A 19,195-nucleotide genomic window follows, 5' to 3' on the forward strand; every position below is an offset into this window, starting at 1 on the left:
GCCACACTATTCCTGATACAAGCCAGGATGCTGTTGGCCTTCTTGGCCACCTGGGCACACTGCTGGCTCATGTTCAGCCGGCTATCTACCAACACCCCCAGATCCTTTTCAGCCAGGCAGCTTTCCAGCCACTCCTCCCCAAGCCTGTAGTGTTGCATGGGGTTGTTGTGACCAAAGTGCAGGACCTGGCACTTGGCCATGTTGAACCTCATACAGTTGGCCTCAGCCCATCGATCCAGCCTGTCCAGGTCCCTCTGCAGGGCCATCCTACCCTCCAGCAGATCGACACTCCCACCCAACTTGGTGTCATCTGCAAACTTACTGAGGGCACACTCGATCCCCTCATCCAGATCATTGATAAAGATATTGAACAAGGCTGGCCCTAAAACAGAGCCCTGGGGAACACCGCCCATGACCGGCTGCCAACTGGACTTAACGCCATTTACCACTACTCTCTGGGCTCGGCCACCCAACCAGTTCTTTACCCAGCGAAGAGTATGCCTGTCCAAGCCATGAGCTGCCAGCTTCCCGAGGAGGATATTATGCGAGACGGTGTCAAAAGCTTTGCTAAATTCCAGGTAGATGACATCCACAGCCTTTCCATCATCTACCAGGCGGGTCACCAGGTCATAGAAGGAGATCAGGTTGGTCAAGCAGGACCTGCCTTTCGTGAACCCATGCTGGCTGGGTCTGATCCCCTGGTTGACCTGTACTTGCCTGTGGAGTTCGCTCAATATGAACCTCTCCATAATCTTCCCCGGCACCAAGGTCAGGCTGACAGGCCTGTAGTTCCCCGGGTCCTCCTTCCGGCCCTTCTTGTAGATGGGCGTCACATTGGCAAGCCTCCAGTCATCAGGGACCTCCCCTGTTAACCAGGACTGCTGATAGATGATGGAGAGTGGCTTGGCGAGCTCCTCCGCCAGCTCCCTCAGTACTCTCGGGTGGATCCCATCCGACCCCATAGACTTGTGAGCGTCCAGGTGGCGTAGCAGGTCATTAACTGCTTCCTCCTGGACTATGTGGGCTCCATTCTGGTCCCCATCCCTATCCTCTAGCTCAGGGGCCTGAGTACACTGGGGATGACCAGTCTGGCTGTTGAACACAGAGGCAAAGAAGGCGTTAAGTACTTCAGCCTTTTCCTTGTCCTTGGTGACAATGTTCCCCCCCACATCCAGCAAAGAATGGAGATCCTCCTTGGCTCTCCTTTTATTGCTGATGTACTTATAAAAGCATTTTTTATTGTCTTTTACAGCACTGGCCAGATTGAGTTCTAGCTGGGCTTTTGCTTTTCTAATTTCCTCCCTGCAGGACCTAACAAGATCCCTGTACACCTCCTGAGTTGCCCGCCCCTTCTTCCAAAGGTGGTAGACTCTCCTTTTTTCCCTGAGTCCCCGCAAAAGCTCCCTATTCAGCCAGGCCAGTCGATTTCCCCGCCGGTTGGTCTTACAACACACGGGGACAGCCGGGGACTTCTTAGTATCTGACATTACTTAGAGCTTTTTAAGTGCTACTGTTACCTGCCTTCTAATCTTCCTGTTTTCACTTGTGCTGCAGGATCTGAGGGAGGAATGTATAAAGCTGAAAACAAGAGTTTTTGATTTGGAACAACAGAATCGAACATTAAGTGTGCTTTTCCAGCAGAGAGTCAAACCAGCTTCTGACCTCCTTCTTCAGGTAGGAAATGACCTTTGCAGAAAGAATTCTATGAGCTTTCTGTTTCTCACAATTATAAAATATTTTTCTTCTTTTTAAGGTTATTTCAGTAAGTGGGAAATGACAGTTGATAGATTTAATATATTAGAAGAATATCTGTTATCTGTAATCTGATACCATTGAAACTGAAGGTGTATGCCAATGAGCTATGACTACATATTATGAGCAAATGTGGAGAAAGGAGCACACCTGCGGAGTAACTTAGTTTTTTAGGTGCTTCTTCACTATGATAAATGGAATGATATGGGTTCATTATCCCTCGGCAGGGGAGAAGCTCGGATTCCTTAACATTCTGCTTGATGGTGAACAGTGTAATTTCCTGTGCGAAGACAGCCCATTTATTTAACTTTTGCCATATGTGTTACAAGCACTTAAGTACATCTTCACAGGCTTAGAGTGATTTTTTTTTTTTCCAGTGTTTTATGGGAGGGTGTAGCTGAGAAACCAGTTGACCGATCTCCCACTCCTTTACCATTCTAGAATAATAAGAGATGTGAGATGTTTCAGTATCCCTTTTCATTTGGCAAAGTCCGTTATTGTGAATTAATCCATCACTTCATCATCGTTTTGTAGAAGTGGAATTGCTTTGCAGAAATTCCAACAAATCTGACCATGAGCTAGGAGAACAGTAAACGAGGACTAATTAAAATGTTGCAGGTTTCTAACAATAGGGCAAACTCTGGTTTTAGAAATATATTTTATTTCTTATTAGAGAAAAATTTATTCATTTTGGAGGAGAAATTTTGGCATGTCACCTAGGTAAGTGATATTAAATGTGTATCTTATTTTAATCCTCTGATGCTGTGCATCTGTATCTCAAAGTAAAGTTGGGCCCTTGCACTGTTGCCTGACAGCTGAGGGCTGCTAACTCTCATCGGTACTGAGGAAACATGGTCTGCTCACCAGCTGGTGCTTAAAGGCAAGGGAATCCCCACGGTGAGGGCAAATAGCTATACTTACTTACTGAGAAACTCTAAAGCACAGGCAGAGTGGTGCCAGGTCACCATCACAGGGATCTGGGTTCTTGCGTTATCCTCGGGTTCTTGTTCTGTCTCTTGATTTTGTGTTGATTTAGGTATTGCTAGGTCAAGACCTTCTGTCTTCTGATTTCTTCTCCCTTGCCCCCTGCTTTCTTTCCTGTTTGTTCGTCCTTCATAAACTCCTGTGTAGGACAGATTTATCTTTATCCATTCAGAGTTTCTGACACATCCACCACAGCATGGACCCTTATTGCCCACTTCTGCTTTTGGCAGTCACATCACCTGCTCCTTCTTCCTGGTTTGTTTGGTTTTTTTTCCTTTCTTTCTTTCTTTTTTCTGTTTCCAAAGTGTCTGACTCTAGTCTATGTAAGTATTGGGTTAGATTGCAGGGAAGTCATACGTTGCACATTCTTTATTACAGATATGGCTCTTCTTCCCAATTCCTTGTGTGGCAACAATAAAGCCAGGTTATTCTGGGAATGTTACAGAAGTGTTAGATAGCATCTGCAAAGTGGGATCAATGCTTTGACTTGAGTTACTTGAAACTGGATTGTGTCACTGCTGTGAAAGAAGTTGAAAGAGATGAACCTGCATCAAGTGGAAGAAAGAACCAAATGATCTAGCAGGTTTTCCTGAGGGATTCAAAATATTTTACATCATTGTTCCTGCACAGTTTGGCAGGAACTAAAGTGTATAGATTTTTTTCCCCCTTTTCACTTGCTTTGTCTTTATTGGAGGAGGAAGAAAGAAAATTAAGATCATTCACAAAGTCCAGGTCTTACAGAGAGCAGCAAAATTTGCTGCTATGTCCCTACTCTTGCTATCAACAGATTTTAACCTCCCTGGGGGAAAAAAGCAGAGAGCAAGTTACAGTGTATATCAGAAAATGAAGAACGTCTGTTAAAACACTTCATATGTCATTTTTTACCAAAAAAAAAAAAAATTCCAGTAAATTTGTGAGTTTCCAGAAATTTATTTATCCTCTAACTGCATGTTGTGGTTTAACCCCAACTGACAACTAAGCCCCACACAGCTGCTCACTCACTCCCCTCACAGTGAGATGAGGAGAGAATTGGAAGAGTAAAAGCGAGAAAACTCGTGGGTTGAGATAAACACAGTTTAACAGGCAAAGCAAAAGCTGCTCACACAAGCCAAGTAAAACAAGGAATTCATTCAGTGCTTCCCGTCGGCAGGCAGGTGCTCAGCCATCCCCAGGAAAGCCGGGCTCCATCACGCGTAACGGTGGCTTGGGAAGACGAAGGCCATCGCTCCGAACGTCCCCCCCGTCCTTCTTGTTCCCCCAGCTCTCCAGGCTGGGCATGGCGCCATACGGTGTGGGCTGTCCCTTGGGTCAGCGGGGGTCAGCTGTCCCGGCCGTGTCCCCTCCCAGCTCCTGGTGCCCCCCAGCCTGCTGGCGGGTGGGGTGGGGTGAGAGGCAGAAAAGGCCTTGGCTCTGTGCAAGCACTGCTCAGCAGTGGCGGGAACATCTCTGTATTATCATCAGCACTGTTTGCAGCGCAAATCCAAACCATAGCCCCATACCAGCTACTGTGAAGAAAATGAACTCTACCCCAACCAAAACCAGCACACTGTACTCCAGACTTGAATAAATGGTGTGTAGTCTGTGATCCTGCAGTCTGAGGTGTAAAATCTGAAGAAGCGTGTTTCCTTAGGACTGAAATTAAGCAAATATTGTTGTGTGCCTGCATAGAATTGAAGCACATTTTGGATTATGTCTTCTTGAAAATGCATACATCTGAGATTTAGAGCAGTAGCTAAATATTTGTTTAATTCTGTCTCTCTACAGAAGAGCACTAAATATGTGGTTAAGGACATTCCTGTTAAATCATGACCCTAATCAAAGTGAATGGGCAAATACTGCTAACGGGGGTGGGGTGGGGGGACATGACACATGGTCTTAATTTCACCTTTCCTGTACTGTCTGATACAATACAGTTCAATTTTATTTACATGCTAATCTCGTCCTAGGAGTACTCACACTCAGTACAAATAAAAATCTTGAAGAATGCTGCAGAAGAGGGTGTAAGCTAAAAATAGATAGTATTAGTTACTTTTTCTGCACATCAACTGCTATGATTTGACTGTATGTTACCATCAAATTATGCTGTAATTGACATTAGAAGACTCTTGTATTAAAGAGTAAGCTTATTTTTAAACCATAAACATTCTTGACAACTTAGATTTTAAGAGAAACATAGATTTCTTAAAAAAAATTCACCGTTGCCCTAGGTTTTTGTATATTTGATTTTAAGCAGGTAATACATGATTCAGGTGTCGTCATGTTAGAAATCAGATCATTCACATTTTTTTCAATGGCAAGATTGGTACCAGTGTTCCGAATCTGACTGCAGAACAATGGGCCGTATACCGTACCGATTGCACTGTGTTGTTTCTCCTCATGCTTCTCACACGGATCAAAAGAAAACCTGATTGCTACCAATTTAAAAAAAAAAATCATGTAGTAAGGTTTTCATGACTGCTTCAGGAATCCCTCACTGTAAAACTATTACTAAAAGTCTTACACTTCCATGCATTTACAAGAAGTGTAAGTACTCATGAAATCAAAGGGTCTAATAGTATTTTAAGAGAAATACGTGTGTTTTCTTGAGGCATGTGATTATGTATATTGCCATACAAGTTCTTGGCTACTAGAAATTTTGGTGTGCTTACTGCTTGTAGGGAGAGTGACACAGAGGATATGTCACTCCTGTCATGAAAAGATTAATGCTGATGCAAAATGTAAGGAGGAAAAAGAGATAACTCAAGCTTTTTGGGGAGTGTGTGTGTCACCTCTTTCATATTGTAGATAATTTTAAAAGCTACCCTGTCTTTCTGGGGATAGTCTTTCTAGCTGAAGGGTGTGATTTACAGAGCCAGTATTAGGGTAGATAAATAAAGAGGAGCCTGATCACCTATTTTTTTAAATTTTATGTTATTCAGCCGATCTCTCTTCTTAAAATGAAGAAGCCTTGTAAAAGTGTTTCTGTCTCAGCACCATCTGAAGAAGAGCAATAGTTTTAGTTAAAAACTAGCAAAGAGTAGCTTCTGCCCAAGAAGCCTTCATTTTCCTCAGTTAATGTGGTTGCTAAAAAGAGATGAAATTCTGCCTGTCACAGCAAGAGAGGATTGGGAAAAGAAAACCAGGAATTCCATGTTAGTGAGCCACCTTGTATTTCACCTGGCAGTGGGAGAAATAGTTGAGAATAATAGGCTTAAGATTTAAAATTAGGTAGAGAGAAACTGGTTGGAAGTGAAGAGGGAAATTTGTGGAGGTGATATACAGAAGGTTGCTGAAGGGGTAAGAAAAATCCAAATAGAGGATACAAGAGTAGGAATAAGAAGCCTTAGATGAAACAACACTTCTGCTTTGCCCACGGCCATGTATAGCATCTATGAAATACTTTTAAATGGAAATGTCAATATCACTATATTTCTGTCTTTGCCTTATTTTTTCTAAATGATGCAGTGTTTTCTTCAAAGAAACTTTAAACTACTAAAATCACCAAATTACCGAGTTTTTCCACTTCTTAGCTATGTTGTCTCACAGACTTGTTTTGACTTTATCGGGTATAGGCTGCACAGTCTTGAGACACAGATCTTTTCCTTCTAGTTAGCTCTCTTTTTCCACTGCTACCTGAATATATAACTAATGACATTGAACCTGATTCTGATATTATATATCCTTCTTTTACAACAATGATGAGTGGTATAAAGTTACTGAGGATAACAAGGGTCAGGGTTTGCCTTCTGATAGACATCACAGAAATTTGTTTATATTATAGATCTCTGTTTACATAAATTCAGAATGTTTGTTAGCTGAATTCTTCCCATACATGAAGACTAGCTTTCACTTTTCACCCAGAAGTTTGCTGTCACACAAAAAAGTTTTTCAATAAAGCATGCAGGGAACCTTCAGTGAAATGTGTTAAAAAGTGGCAAGTAGCAACATTTATTGAGTTGATTTATTTATTAAACAAGTAATAAAATTTTCATAGTTGGGAAAGTATAAAATAATATTTCTAATCATAAGTTTTACAGTATTTATGAACCTAAACTATATTTTCATTGTCATTTTATTTCCGTCATAAAACTTCTACTTTATCAACTCCAGAACAAAGCAGGGAGGACTCTTGAAGCATCTGTTTTCGCCTTGTGTTTCTCTGGCTAGAGTAGTTTCATTTATTACTGTTGTGGTTTAACCCCAGTTGACAACTAAGCCCCACACAGCCGCTCGCTCACTCCCCCTCGATGGGATGGGGGAGAGAATCGGAAGAGTAAAAGTGAGAAAACTCGTGGGTTGAGATAAACACAGTTTAACAGGCAAAGCAAAAGCTGCTCACACAAGCCAAGCAAAACAAGGAATTCATTCAGTGCTTCCTGTCGGCAGGCAGGTGCTCAGCCATCCCCAGGAAAGCCGGGCTCCATCACGCGTAACGGTGGCTTGGGAAGACGAAGGCCATCACTCCGAACGTCCCCCCCGTCCTTCTTGTTCCCCAGCTCTCCAGGCTGGGCATGGCGCCATACGGTGTGGGCTGTCCCTTGGGTCAGCGGGGGTCAGCTGTCCCGGCCGTGTCCCCTCCCAGCTCCTGGTGCCCCCCAGCCTGCTGGCGGGTGGGGTGGGGTGAGAGGCAGAAAAGGCCTTGGCTCTGTGCAAGCACTGCTCAGCAGTGGCGGGAACATCTCTGTATTATCATCAGCACTGTTTGCAGCGCAAATCCAAACCATAGCCCCATACCAGCTACTGTGAAGAAAATTAACTCCACCCCAGTGAAAACCAGCACAATTGCTCATAGACCATGGACATTTTTTAATTTTATGTCTAGAATTTTGTTTAGAATGCTACAGCACAGTCCGCTGAATTCTCGGAAGGTCAATTTAAATAATAACCACTTTGTTATAACTGCATTGACATTAGCTCTTTTAATAACCTGACAACTATGCCCTGACATATGAGATAGAGTGTAGCTGTACATACTTATATGGAAACAGTTGTACAACTTAGCAGGAAGGGGTAAATTGCACCAATGACATTATTATATATGGGAAGAAAAAGACGACAATTAATTGCCCTAACACCTGACAAAAGGAGATGGAATATCTGGCCTCAGAGTCTGACCCCTGGTTCAGACATCGTTAGACATGATGATGTCTGAATGCAGAAGGTTAAAAGTGAAGTTGCATTGCTTTACAGCAATCAAATACACAAAATATTTAAGTATTTCAGAAAGTAAGTATCTGAAGGTTTGAAATTAAAACTGAAGATCATCACACACTGTTACAAAAGTTTGTCAGCAGTCCAAAGTATACTTAAATAACTGGATCGTTATATGCTGAGCAGCAGGCATAATTCCCATCTGACAGAAGCCAGCAACTAGTCCTGCCTTGTGCCTCTGGGCTCTTCAGAGAGCAGGCAGACTTGAGACCAAGATCAGCAAATTGTATTTGAAGTTCTGAAACTCCTGCAGTTGACCTGATTATTTTCTTTCTTCACTTCTGTTCCTTTGTATCCATCAGATTGTCAGGGTACTGTTATCTGCAAATTTTCTAAAAAGTTCCAGCTCCAGAACAAACTCTGTCCTTTTCTTCTCAGTAAACACATAAATATAAATCAGGTGTTGCAGTATCTGTAGTGATATTTACTTACTCAGGTATCAGCACTGGTGGCTTGAAGGAGAAATTAATTTCAGATCTGCTAATTGTTTCAGCAGTAGTGGAAAACTTCTTCAAAGTTACAACAATCTCAAGGGCTGTATCAACAGACAAGAAGGTAGTCACATAAATTTAAAGCATGTTTGAGATATATTAAGTTTAAACTAGTACATTAAACTTTATTCAAGAATTACATTGCCAGTAGAGCACCTACTAAGAAGTGAGGTGGTGATTTTTACACCATTTGCAGTTCTCAAAAGATTTCAGGCTGTCGCCCTGCTGGAGTGCTTTCTCCAGATCAAGGCTACCAAAGGTGCACAATGACTGTCATGAAGATCCTGTCCCAAGAAAGAGCATCCGGTCTTGTAGCAGTCAGAAATTATAAGAATGCTTCTGTGTATCAGGAATCAAGATAGCGATCTAGTAAGGAACACTCAAAGCTTTCTGAGACTGTCAAGAACAAATTAAAGGAACATTTCTTCATGTGAAGATGCTGATGTCATTATTTCCAGTCTTGCATTATCTCAGTAAGCTGGTACCTACTTTCTATTTCTGTCATGTCCTCACTCACCAGTAACATCTGAGAAGACAGAAATACAAAGCTTCAAATCTCAGCCCAAATCATCAACATGTGATAATACATTGTAAACCATATTTCTCACTTGTCCTGTTTGCAGCTCCAAATATATGCAGAAGAAACATTGCAGAAATAAAGTGTTCATGAGACTGCTGGTTAGATGAATGGGTGACCAAAGTCAGTGATGAGAGAAGGAAAGGAAAGAGCCGCCTCCAAAGAAACGCCATCTAACGTCCCTAAGTTAGACTGTATGACTTCTAGTTTTGCATGAATGGCAGCAGCATAATGCCTGAAAGAATTAGGTTGATACCTGATATCCAGCCAGCTCTGGAAGGAGGCTCTGAGATAAGGAGATTTTTGGGAGCACACTGAGAATCACTGGATGACGTCCACAGCAGTGGCTCTCCACAGGCCATCTCTAGTCACAGAGTCTTATGCTTGTAAGTACATAAATCACGGCCATGGTGTGTAGATCTCCAGGAAGCTTTGTGAGATCCCTTGAGCAAAATGGCTGGGGTGGCTTTTCTTGTCCCTCAAGAACACCAGTCTGTAATGTGGGGGAATCCTGACGTGCTCTTTTCTGACTAGGGAAACTATAAAACTTTCATTCTTAAAATAAAACATTTGTCAAAATGATTTGCTGGATCTAAATCTAATTCAGGCTGATAAAGGAACATCACAAAGATTTTTGTTGTAGACCATGGCATGATGTATGAGAGGAGAGGTAGGGCATTATCCCTCATAATTTTTAAAACTAAAGCAAACAAATCACAGCTAGAGGTTCAGTGGAGAACAGTATTTTACTATGAGGGAGTTAGAGCAACTGACCTGATAGGTCTGCTCCATCTGTAATTTGTGCTTTGGTGATCTCCCTTCTTGTCGGGTTGTTGTCCCTTATTTCAGCACCTAAATTCTTACCAATTTGCTCTCAACAAAAAGAAAGTATTAACTAAAGCTCACTAGGCATGTAGTTCTGATGAGAATGAGAATGTTGTTAAGAGAAAATTACCCCCAACTGCTAGAATTTCATATGTGCAAGTACTTTACCTAGCCTTGAGAGGTTCCAAAGAAAAGCACTGAAAGGCTTTCCATATCTACACAAACATGACATTTTGTGATACAATTTTAAATATATAATTTTCAGATACCAAATCTAAAAATGAGCTTTTTCCATTATCCTAATGATAATAAATTGCTACAGGCATACCAAAAACAGTAAATCAAATGAGCAAATAATCTTTAGGAAAGCCACAGGTGATCTTTGGTGAAGCATTTATGAATGATTTTGGCTGAGGGGAACAATATTTTTTAAGTTTTGAAGAAATATATAGGCATTGTTCTGAAGAGCAAAGACAGTTTTTCAGAGTAAGCACGTGTCAAGAAAACCGTGGGGCTGTACTGACATGACAGGCCTTAACAATAAAAGTAAGATTTTGCTGCCTATTTTCTAGACAAAGAAAAATATGCAGCTGACACTGGGTGAACCATAGAGTTCTCTTTATTTTATGCATAGATTTTTATTATCAGTGATGATGCACATGATGGCAGGAATCCAATATGGCATTTGAAACTCTAAGCAAGTATGTGGGCGGACTCATTAAGTTCAAGAATGTTCTTCATGGTTTTTCCAATCATTGTGTACATTCAGTATGGGAATAAATTCAAGAAAAAAGGAAGGAGTTCCACAATATGAAACAGTATTGCTGTATTCCTTTCCAAACTTGCCCTGTGCTTCAAACTTCTAATAAGCATTAAAAAGATAGCTTTTTTTATTCCATGCAGTTATATTTAAGCTATAGCAATGCTTAACCTGTTGGATGCTATTTTGACCTGCTCTGTTTGATGAATGTATTACCAAGATGCATTAGCTACTTACCGTGTAAATCCTTGTATAAATGGTCAAGTGTAAGTATAGAGGTTGGTTAGAGGCAATCTTTATTCTAGATTGTGAACCTCGTGAAAACTCTGTGAGTTACTCATGTGTTTATGTTTTGTGTGACCAACAGATCCATTTTTTTGTCTGATATGTTTCTGGGTTTGAAGTTTGCAATTTTTTTAAATATATATATATATATTTGGTGTATTTAAGTCAAGAGTCTTTCTTTCAGGTTTCCTTTCTAAATGGAAAAATCTTTCTCACTGACATTCTGATAACAAAAATTAGCTAATGTAATGTTATCACAGTATGTGATGTGGTAAGTACAAACCATGTGTTACATATGAAAGTAAGTTCATGTCATCAAGTCAACTTTTAAAGCGTCCCTATTTTGGATTTCACAGTGGAATAAAATAGTAGCCACTGCAAACCCTGCTTAAATACAATATGCACAAACAACAGGTGTGCTAGATAATTGTTTTCTCATCATGGTGCATATTTCACACTCCATAACTCCCAAATGAAATACCAAAAGAATGCATAAAATTAAATGATTCAAAGATTTAGAGGTCCTCTTGTTGTGGTAAAGTGGGAATCTATTGAAATTCTAAAGCAGTATAGAAATATAACCATTATTATTACAGATGTGTCATTTTCTTCTTATTGCACTAATGGAGCTAAGTATGTAGTCCATTTTTGTTTTCTTAAGCCTTTGAAACTTAAATGAAGGATAAATGCAAAAGTGTGTGTATATAAAACATAATAGCTAAAGGATTAATTTCATCTGATATTACACTCAATAAATATAAAACTTCATTTGTATTTTACTTTATAACTGTGGTTTTGTTACTATTATTTAAGTGTAGTGGCACTTTGCAGACATGAAGCAATATGGAATTGTGGCTCTTTTACTTAAAAATAGGTGTGCCAATAAGTACTCTACTTGGTAACATTTAAGCTGTTCAGATTGTATCAGGTCGGTGTTATTTGCCAGTAATTTTAAATTACAGATTCCATCAAATGAATCAAACTAACATTATGCTAAGTGGTTTATAGCACATAAGATTACTTGAAAGGTATTTTCTGTTGCCATCTGTTATGAAAAAATTAATTTTCCTGTGATATACTTTCTATGTTTTGCATACTCTTATGGATACTGTGCATAGAAGAAAGGGGTGGTAATTAGAATAAAATGCTATTCATAATGAGTCATAAAACATCTACTGAACCCACCCCATCTTTTAGTATTGAATTTTACTAATGCCCTCCTTTGTTTCCCAGATGACCTATCTTCTTTAATGATGGTTTGGATACTGGTGAGATTCAAATCCTCATCCAAAGGCCACGACACTATTGACTAAATCTCTGTTGACTTCGCTGAGAATGTGAAATACTGTATTGCAAGATAAAATCAGCACGTGGATGCTCAGTGAAACTCAAGAGTCCATTAGTGCCTTAACTCTTAAATTACTGTCTGGGTATCTCTCTTGATAAGGACAAGCTAAAAGGAAAAGTTACCTTTGTCATTAAATCTTTAACAGTGTGATATTGACAGACTGGAGTCTTTCTGTATTTTTAGCATTTTTAGATTGCATTCATGCAATTTCTTCCTCTGGATGTGAGCAAGCTGTGTTTCATTAGTCACTAACCGATGTCTGGGTGCAGGGAGGAGCAGTGATTTGTGTGTGTCCTGCGTGCATTACAAGGGCGTCTTCAATATTATGAATTAAACTCCATCTTACTGCATTACAAGTATGGAAACCAGACTGCCAAAGTAATGGCATCTTGAATTATTATCAGTGCTTTAAAAATCTCAAATATACACCCACTCTTCAGTTCATCTTTCTGGTATACAGTTTCAGAGATGAACTACTTAATTTTCTAGTGTTTTTATCCTAAATTTTTATATTCAATCATATTTCAAAAGCAGAAATGCTCCATCTATTTTTTTAAGTTTCCTATTACTTACTCTTAACTCCATTTTTTTCTCTAAACAAGCCTTGTGTACTTTTTCTGTACAGTAGATACAGGCACAGGCACAGATCTAGGCACAGTTATTACGGATTATAGATACTGCAAGTGTGAACATGAATCAGAGATTAGCACTGTATTTTAGAGGCTCACTTTAAATTTATTCCACTAAATGGTCCTTAGGAGATCTTGACAATAATTAGAAATATGGGTACTTTCAGCTCTGTTACCAGTCTTCACCAGTTCATGGGGGAATAACAAATGGAATTAACCTTTAATTTAGGTCTTTAGGTCCTTCATGCACACGGGACCAGACTTTCAGGTGTTCAGGCATTGTGCTGAGCTCTTCTAAAAATCTGCCTACTTATTTGGTGCCAAACTGGAAGCTGACCCCTTTTGAAATTCCTGTATAATACTTCCTAAGTCCTGCTTTTATCTGCTGTGAAAAAACGATCAATTCGCAAGGGCACAGTTTCCTAATGAAGTGTTGGCACCGCTTCTTCTGAGCAGAGACAGCTGCCGAAAAGGTCTGCAGCTCCCGGCCATCTATGCTGGAGTAGAGCTCACAGCGGCTTCAAGCCTGGGGGCAGGCTGCCTTGGGTGCTGGCTGCAGGGTGAGAGGGGACTCTCTTCGGTGTCATCGTGTGCCGGCACCTGGTACTCCCAAGGCTGGTCCAGGTCCTAAGTAGTGCTTAGAGGGCACTGCACCTTCCCTTGCAAGAGCCCAGGTTGGCCCAGGAGCAATGGCTGACATTTCTCCTCTTCCGTTTCCTGGTGTTCCTCCTGGCTACAGCAGTAGGAGCGAGGTGCAGATGAACATGGGCAGTGCAGGTCTGTGTCCTCATATTGTCCAGTATGGTGCACCCTCCTTGTTGGTACCAGCACTGGCTTTCCCACCTCACCTCTGTTTCAGATCTTACTAAGATTTCTTGGCTTGCATGGCCGGGCTGATTGTGAGATCCTTTTGTGGTTTCTCCATAGCAGGTCGATGGAATTACAGAGGGCTGAAGCCAGGATTTGAGATGCTTATTCAGACCATCAGGTCTACAGAGTTATACTCTGTCCTGCACACAAGCCCTGTGATTTTTTGTGTATCAGAATAAATGTTGCAGAACTTGAACTGCCATTTGGAGATCTTGCGGTCAGATTTCAAGAATGAAGTACCACAACACATGCACACTGTGACCCTCTAGAAGCTTTATTTATGAAAAGCAGCAAAAGTTTGGGAAGTCTATGGGACACTTCCTGACCTGGCAGAAATTCTTTTAATTTCAGTATAAGAATTGGAGCCAATAATTCTTACCAGCTGTCAGTCTGCCTACTTACTTTTTCTAAACCATACCTCAAGTAAGTGCTTTGAGGAAAAAGGATAAAATAAAGTACCTTGTATCCAGGTATTCAAGAAAACCTTCTTAAAAAGTCTCTCCTTATTTGAAATTATTCTGTCAGAGCCAAAAACAATGCATTAGAGTTGGAGAGAAAATATGTATATAAAAGCCTTAAACTAACGATAAAAGTATTTCTTGAAATCCTCCTCCTACTTTTAAACTCCTTTCAGTCCATCTGACATTTCAACAGTCTCACACAAAATAAAAAAAGGAGGGTGGAGGAACGGAGAAACCTCTTAAATGCATAATACTGAGGCAAGGAAAATATGGCTTGTTCAATATTAACCTTGACAAATTCGTGCTCTTGTCATTTAAATGAATGAACCTTTCCAGCATCTAGCTTGCTGGACCTTGGAAACAGCAGTGAGGAAGAACTGTAAAAATGATGCTCATCTCTCTTAAATTATTTTTCTGAGTAAATGGATGATTTCAATGAAATCCAAATAAGGATGAATCTGCTCACTTGAATCACCTGTTCACAGCCAATGAACTTCCATGTGAAACAGTGCTTACCCTCCTCTGTTGCCACGTATTGATCTAAAACATCTTCCCTGAGCCTTCTCTCTCCTTTTTCTCCTACAGGCACAAGGTTAGAGTTAGATAATAGTATTAATTTTCCAGACATCTGCACATGTTTTAATAGCCTTTAGAAGGTTTGAAATGGTTTCTGTTTGACCACCACAGGGCTAAAATGCCATTAACACTTAGATTGTAGCAATACATAACAATCATAGCCCCGTAGTTCAACCTGGCAATAAAAAAGCTAATTTATTTTATCAGAGATTTAAATTAATGTGATGAACTCCTCTCTCAACAGGAGCTGTAACACCACTCTTACAAAAATACCATGGCCCTGCGTATTTTCAAAACCAGATAAAACACTTGAGACAAACCTTGTGTATGTATTTGTTCTGTGTGCTTTTTGAGTGTTTGCATGTGTGTGTTCAAATAATACTGCTTACTATTCCTGAGACTGTTTTGTTTTTTCTGTCATATGTTCATTCTTAGCCTCATTTTTTTTTTATCATCACGCATAGACTCAGCAGGAAGAAAGTGATTAATAGATCCAGGGCAGTCTTCAGTGTTAGCCTTTTTTTTTTTTTCCAGCACCCTGAGAACTGGAATTTTCTTGTGGGCAAAAATTATTACTGGTTAGGTAAGTGGAGTTTAAAAACCTTTTAAAATAGACATATGCAGTTAATAAGGATATTTTTGAAAATCTGTGGAAGAAATATTTAGAGCTCAGACAGTTTTCATTTCCAGCTGTATGCTAGAGGAAAGCTTCAGCTTATCCCATTATAAAGTGATAAAGCAGCATTTGATGGCAGCAGCTTCTGTGATAAAATGATCATGGCAGCACTGAGAACGAATCTAATAAGGGAATTGATCTGTAGATTCCAATTCTGTGAGAGCCAACATCGATCAACATAAATGTCAATAACAAGATCGTACTGAGGCCTGCCTAATTCCTTTAGATGATTTTGGGGCATAGTCAAAAAGTGAATGTGAAAATGAATTTTGAACTGTAGGAATCACAAAGACAAAATCCAAAATTATGTTGTGCTACCAGGAATATCACTGACTGTCATAGTATTAGCAATTTAGCAGCATGTTGAAATTAGTGAGTAGCATTTAAGCAGATAATGATTGATAATGTGATGCCTGTTGTATAAGTGAGACTGAAACATCAGTACTTTTCATCTGTGTTTTCATGTTAAAGCATTTCTTAAATACAGTGAAATAATAAAACCAGCCCACCTTTTGACTGCTAAAGCATAGATAGCATGTGCAGGGCATGCCATAAAAGATTAATGGTATAGTTCTTCCTTGTCACAGGAGTTCAGTATAAAGTTGTTTCCTAGACTGATTCTGACCCTGCTGAAATGTTAAGAAAAAATGGTTTTGTTTGTGAGCAGTGTAACAAGAGAAGCTGCCAGGATGCTGGGGTTGTTTAGTCTGAAGAAGAGGAGGCTGAGGGGAGACCTTATCGCTCTCCACAACTACCTGAAAGGAGGGTGTAGTGAGGTGGGTGTTGGTCTCTTCTCCCAAGTAACAAGCAGTAGGACAAGAGGAAACAGCCTCAAGTTGTGCCAGGGGAGGTTTAGATTGGGTATTAGGAAAATTTCTTCACAGAAAGGGTAGTCAAGCATTGGAACAGGCTGCCCAGAGAGGTGGTGGAGTCACCATCCCTGGAAGAGTTCAAAAATCGGGTAGACGTGGCACTTGAGGACATGGTTTAGTGGGCATGGTGGTGTTGGGTTGATGGTTGGACTGATGATCTTAGAGATCCTTTCCAATCTTAATGATTCCTAGTTTTTACTTTCATTATAAATGATCCAGCCACCAAGCCAGGAAACATGAAATTGCTACTCTCCCCTTAACTGGTTTAGTGTGGACTTGGTAATGTTAGGTTAATGGTTGGACTGGATAATCTTAAAGGTCTTTTCCAGCCTAAACGATTCTATGATTCTATGATATGTAGGATTCTGCCTTTCACTCTTGGATATTCCCATAACTCATAGCACTTACATGATGTTGGCACTCATTTAGCAAAATGGAATTAACATGAATTGGTATTAGATCAATAGAAAGGTATTTACAAAAAGCATTTACTGTTTTGTACCAAATTAATAAGAAACAAAATACAAATGTGTATGTAATAAGAGGCTTGACTCTTCTACAATACTATTCTCACAGAACTGCTGTTTTACCATACTCCAAGGAGTCTTCCATGAGCAAGCTCATTGAAAACATTTATTTCATTAATTATTTACATTCTGACTAGCTGATTAACGGGTCATTGATGTAAACTGTTGACTTTACAGTAATTACAAACCACAGGGAACTTTATACATACATTCTCCTAAGAAATTAAATTAGCTCATTTTATTATTACTGCAATATTTACAGACTCCTACCATAGTGCTATTAAAATGAGAACTAACGTTTTGGAGTCTCAGAGCTTGAAAACACTGATAGATTCATAAAATGAAAACTAGGATCAGAGAGGATTACTTTGTGTCTTTCATGTAACTTTTATTTAAAGCACTTTATAAAAATTAATAAAACTAAGGGATCTGGAACAGGAGTAATTTTAGGCTTACATTAATGTTGTCAACTCTCTGAAGAATACAGGGAGATTATGTTATTTATGCATCAAATGTGTGCTTAATACCTCCCAATTTATACCCTAGGATATAAGTTTCCAATCTTCTGAGTTACTTTGGAATCTTATTGACTGGTTTTTGCCATCTCTGGATGGCTTGATAATAATGAAGAGCAGCAAGCCTGGAAAATCTGAAGCAGACACAAGTGAAACCTTTGTTTTATTTTTTGTGCTGGATTTGCCTTGTTAACAGTATTTTCTGATGTAGTTTTCGCACCCTAATCTTCCATACGAATGTTTGTAATATCGTACCCTTGTACTTTGTCTTGGATGTTGTCAGTTAAGTCTCAGTAAACTCGCCTGGAGGATTTACCAGCAAAACTGACAAACTACTATTAATGCTGGGTTTGAATTTAAAGTCTAACATCTTCTGTATCATCAGGCTTCTAGTTTTTTTAGCAAAGTGAGCCTAGTAGGAGGGAAAAACAACAAAAACAAATGGAAAATATCAAATTAGAACTTTGATGGAAGTATTTTTATTAGATTAATGGAAAATTCAAATCCACTTGACTTGAAATTTCTGGAATAGCTGGAAACTTCCTTTTTTTTTTTTGTACTGAGAACTGGTTTGGCTTACTGAAATGTATTTTACAGTTAATCAGTTTAATATTAATTTTGCGTATAACTCTTCCCCTTGTTATCACTGGGCAATACTGCAAGTTTGTGATTGTTTCCTGTATTTTACATGGCTGTAGGTAAGACCACTAAATGACAGTCTCCAACTGCCTGCTCATACCACTGTGAGAGTTATCCTGGGGTTCACTTACCGGGTATTATCACCCTCCTCCCACCAAAAATAAATCCAGCCAGCTATAGTGGTAAGTCTTCTGCAGTGCAGCTGTTGAGAACCACAGCAGCAACATATAGGGCAGTAATTTTACTTAACCTGTCAGATAGACCTTAAGAAAGAACAGATTATTAAATATGAAAGACAACATCTATGTTCATACTAAATACCATGGGGTATAAGACTTCTGAGTTGCATTGCTGCTTTCAGACTGAGCTGTATAACCTTCCATGTTACACGCTTTTGCCAAATACCAAGTATCTGCATTAACTGCTTGGTCTGTTAGAAATGGTGCCTGTAGCAACAGTGAAATAGAAAAAATAGCATAGTGTGATGCATTAGCTTTACAGTCAGAAGTTGTATGTGCTTGCCTGCACAGAGGTGTATTAATAACTTCTAGAGGTCTAAGAAGTGATAAGCATGTAATTATTTTGTGGAAGGGAGGAGTACTTTAAACGGTCAAAGGCTATTAGTTTCCCACTCCAATTTTAGCCCCAGTCCTGTATATGATTAAACATGGCCCAACGGTGGGAGAAAGGAGTTACTTGACAACTTGACTCCATATCATATATTCTCCTAGATATCTCCTGTGACAAACTCCTGTTACCCATATTGCAGAGCTTTATTCACTTTCTCTAGGAAATATTCTGCAGCAAAAGAACAGGGCCAGAACAGAGCTGTGGTGAACCTCTAGTTCTTCCTGTTCTTCACTGATACTTTGCTTTTCCATGGCTGCTTGTTGATGCAAAATTTTGGTGCACAAGTACAGATCATAGAATCGTAGAACTGTTTCGGTTGGAAAAGACCTTTAGGATCATCAGGTCCAACCATTAACCTAGCACTGCCAAGTCCACCACTAAACCATGTCCCTAAGTGCCACATCTGCACGTCTTTTAAATACCTCTAGGGATGGGGACTCAACCACTTCCCTGGGCAGCCTGTTCCAATGCTTGACTACCCTTTCTGTGAAGAAATTTTCCTAATACCCAATCTAAACCTCCCCTGGCACAACTTGAGGCTGTTTCCTCTTGTCCTACCGCTTGTTACTTGGGAGAAGAGACCAACAC

The 19,195-nt window shown here is 39.9% G+C and overlaps 1 protein-coding gene across 1 annotated transcript in view; it reads left to right on the plus strand.

Moving 5' to 3' along the window:
- Positions 1-19,195, plus strand: part of NCKAP5 (NCK associated protein 5) — a 385,499-nt gene that overhangs the window by 291,946 nt on the left and 74,358 nt on the right. Inside the window, exon 9 of the mRNA XM_075710363.1 lies at positions 1,555-1,674. Within this exon, the coding sequence (XP_075566478.1) occupies positions 1,555-1,674 (120 nt within the window). The remainder of the gene's footprint in view (positions 1-1,554; positions 1,675-19,195) is intronic.

The sequence above is a fragment of the Pelecanus crispus genome, chromosome 5 (assembly GCF_030463565.1).
Source record: "Pelecanus crispus isolate bPelCri1 chromosome 5, bPelCri1.pri, whole genome shotgun sequence".
Lineage (NCBI taxonomy): Eukaryota > Metazoa > Chordata > Aves > Pelecaniformes > Pelecanidae > Pelecanus > Pelecanus crispus.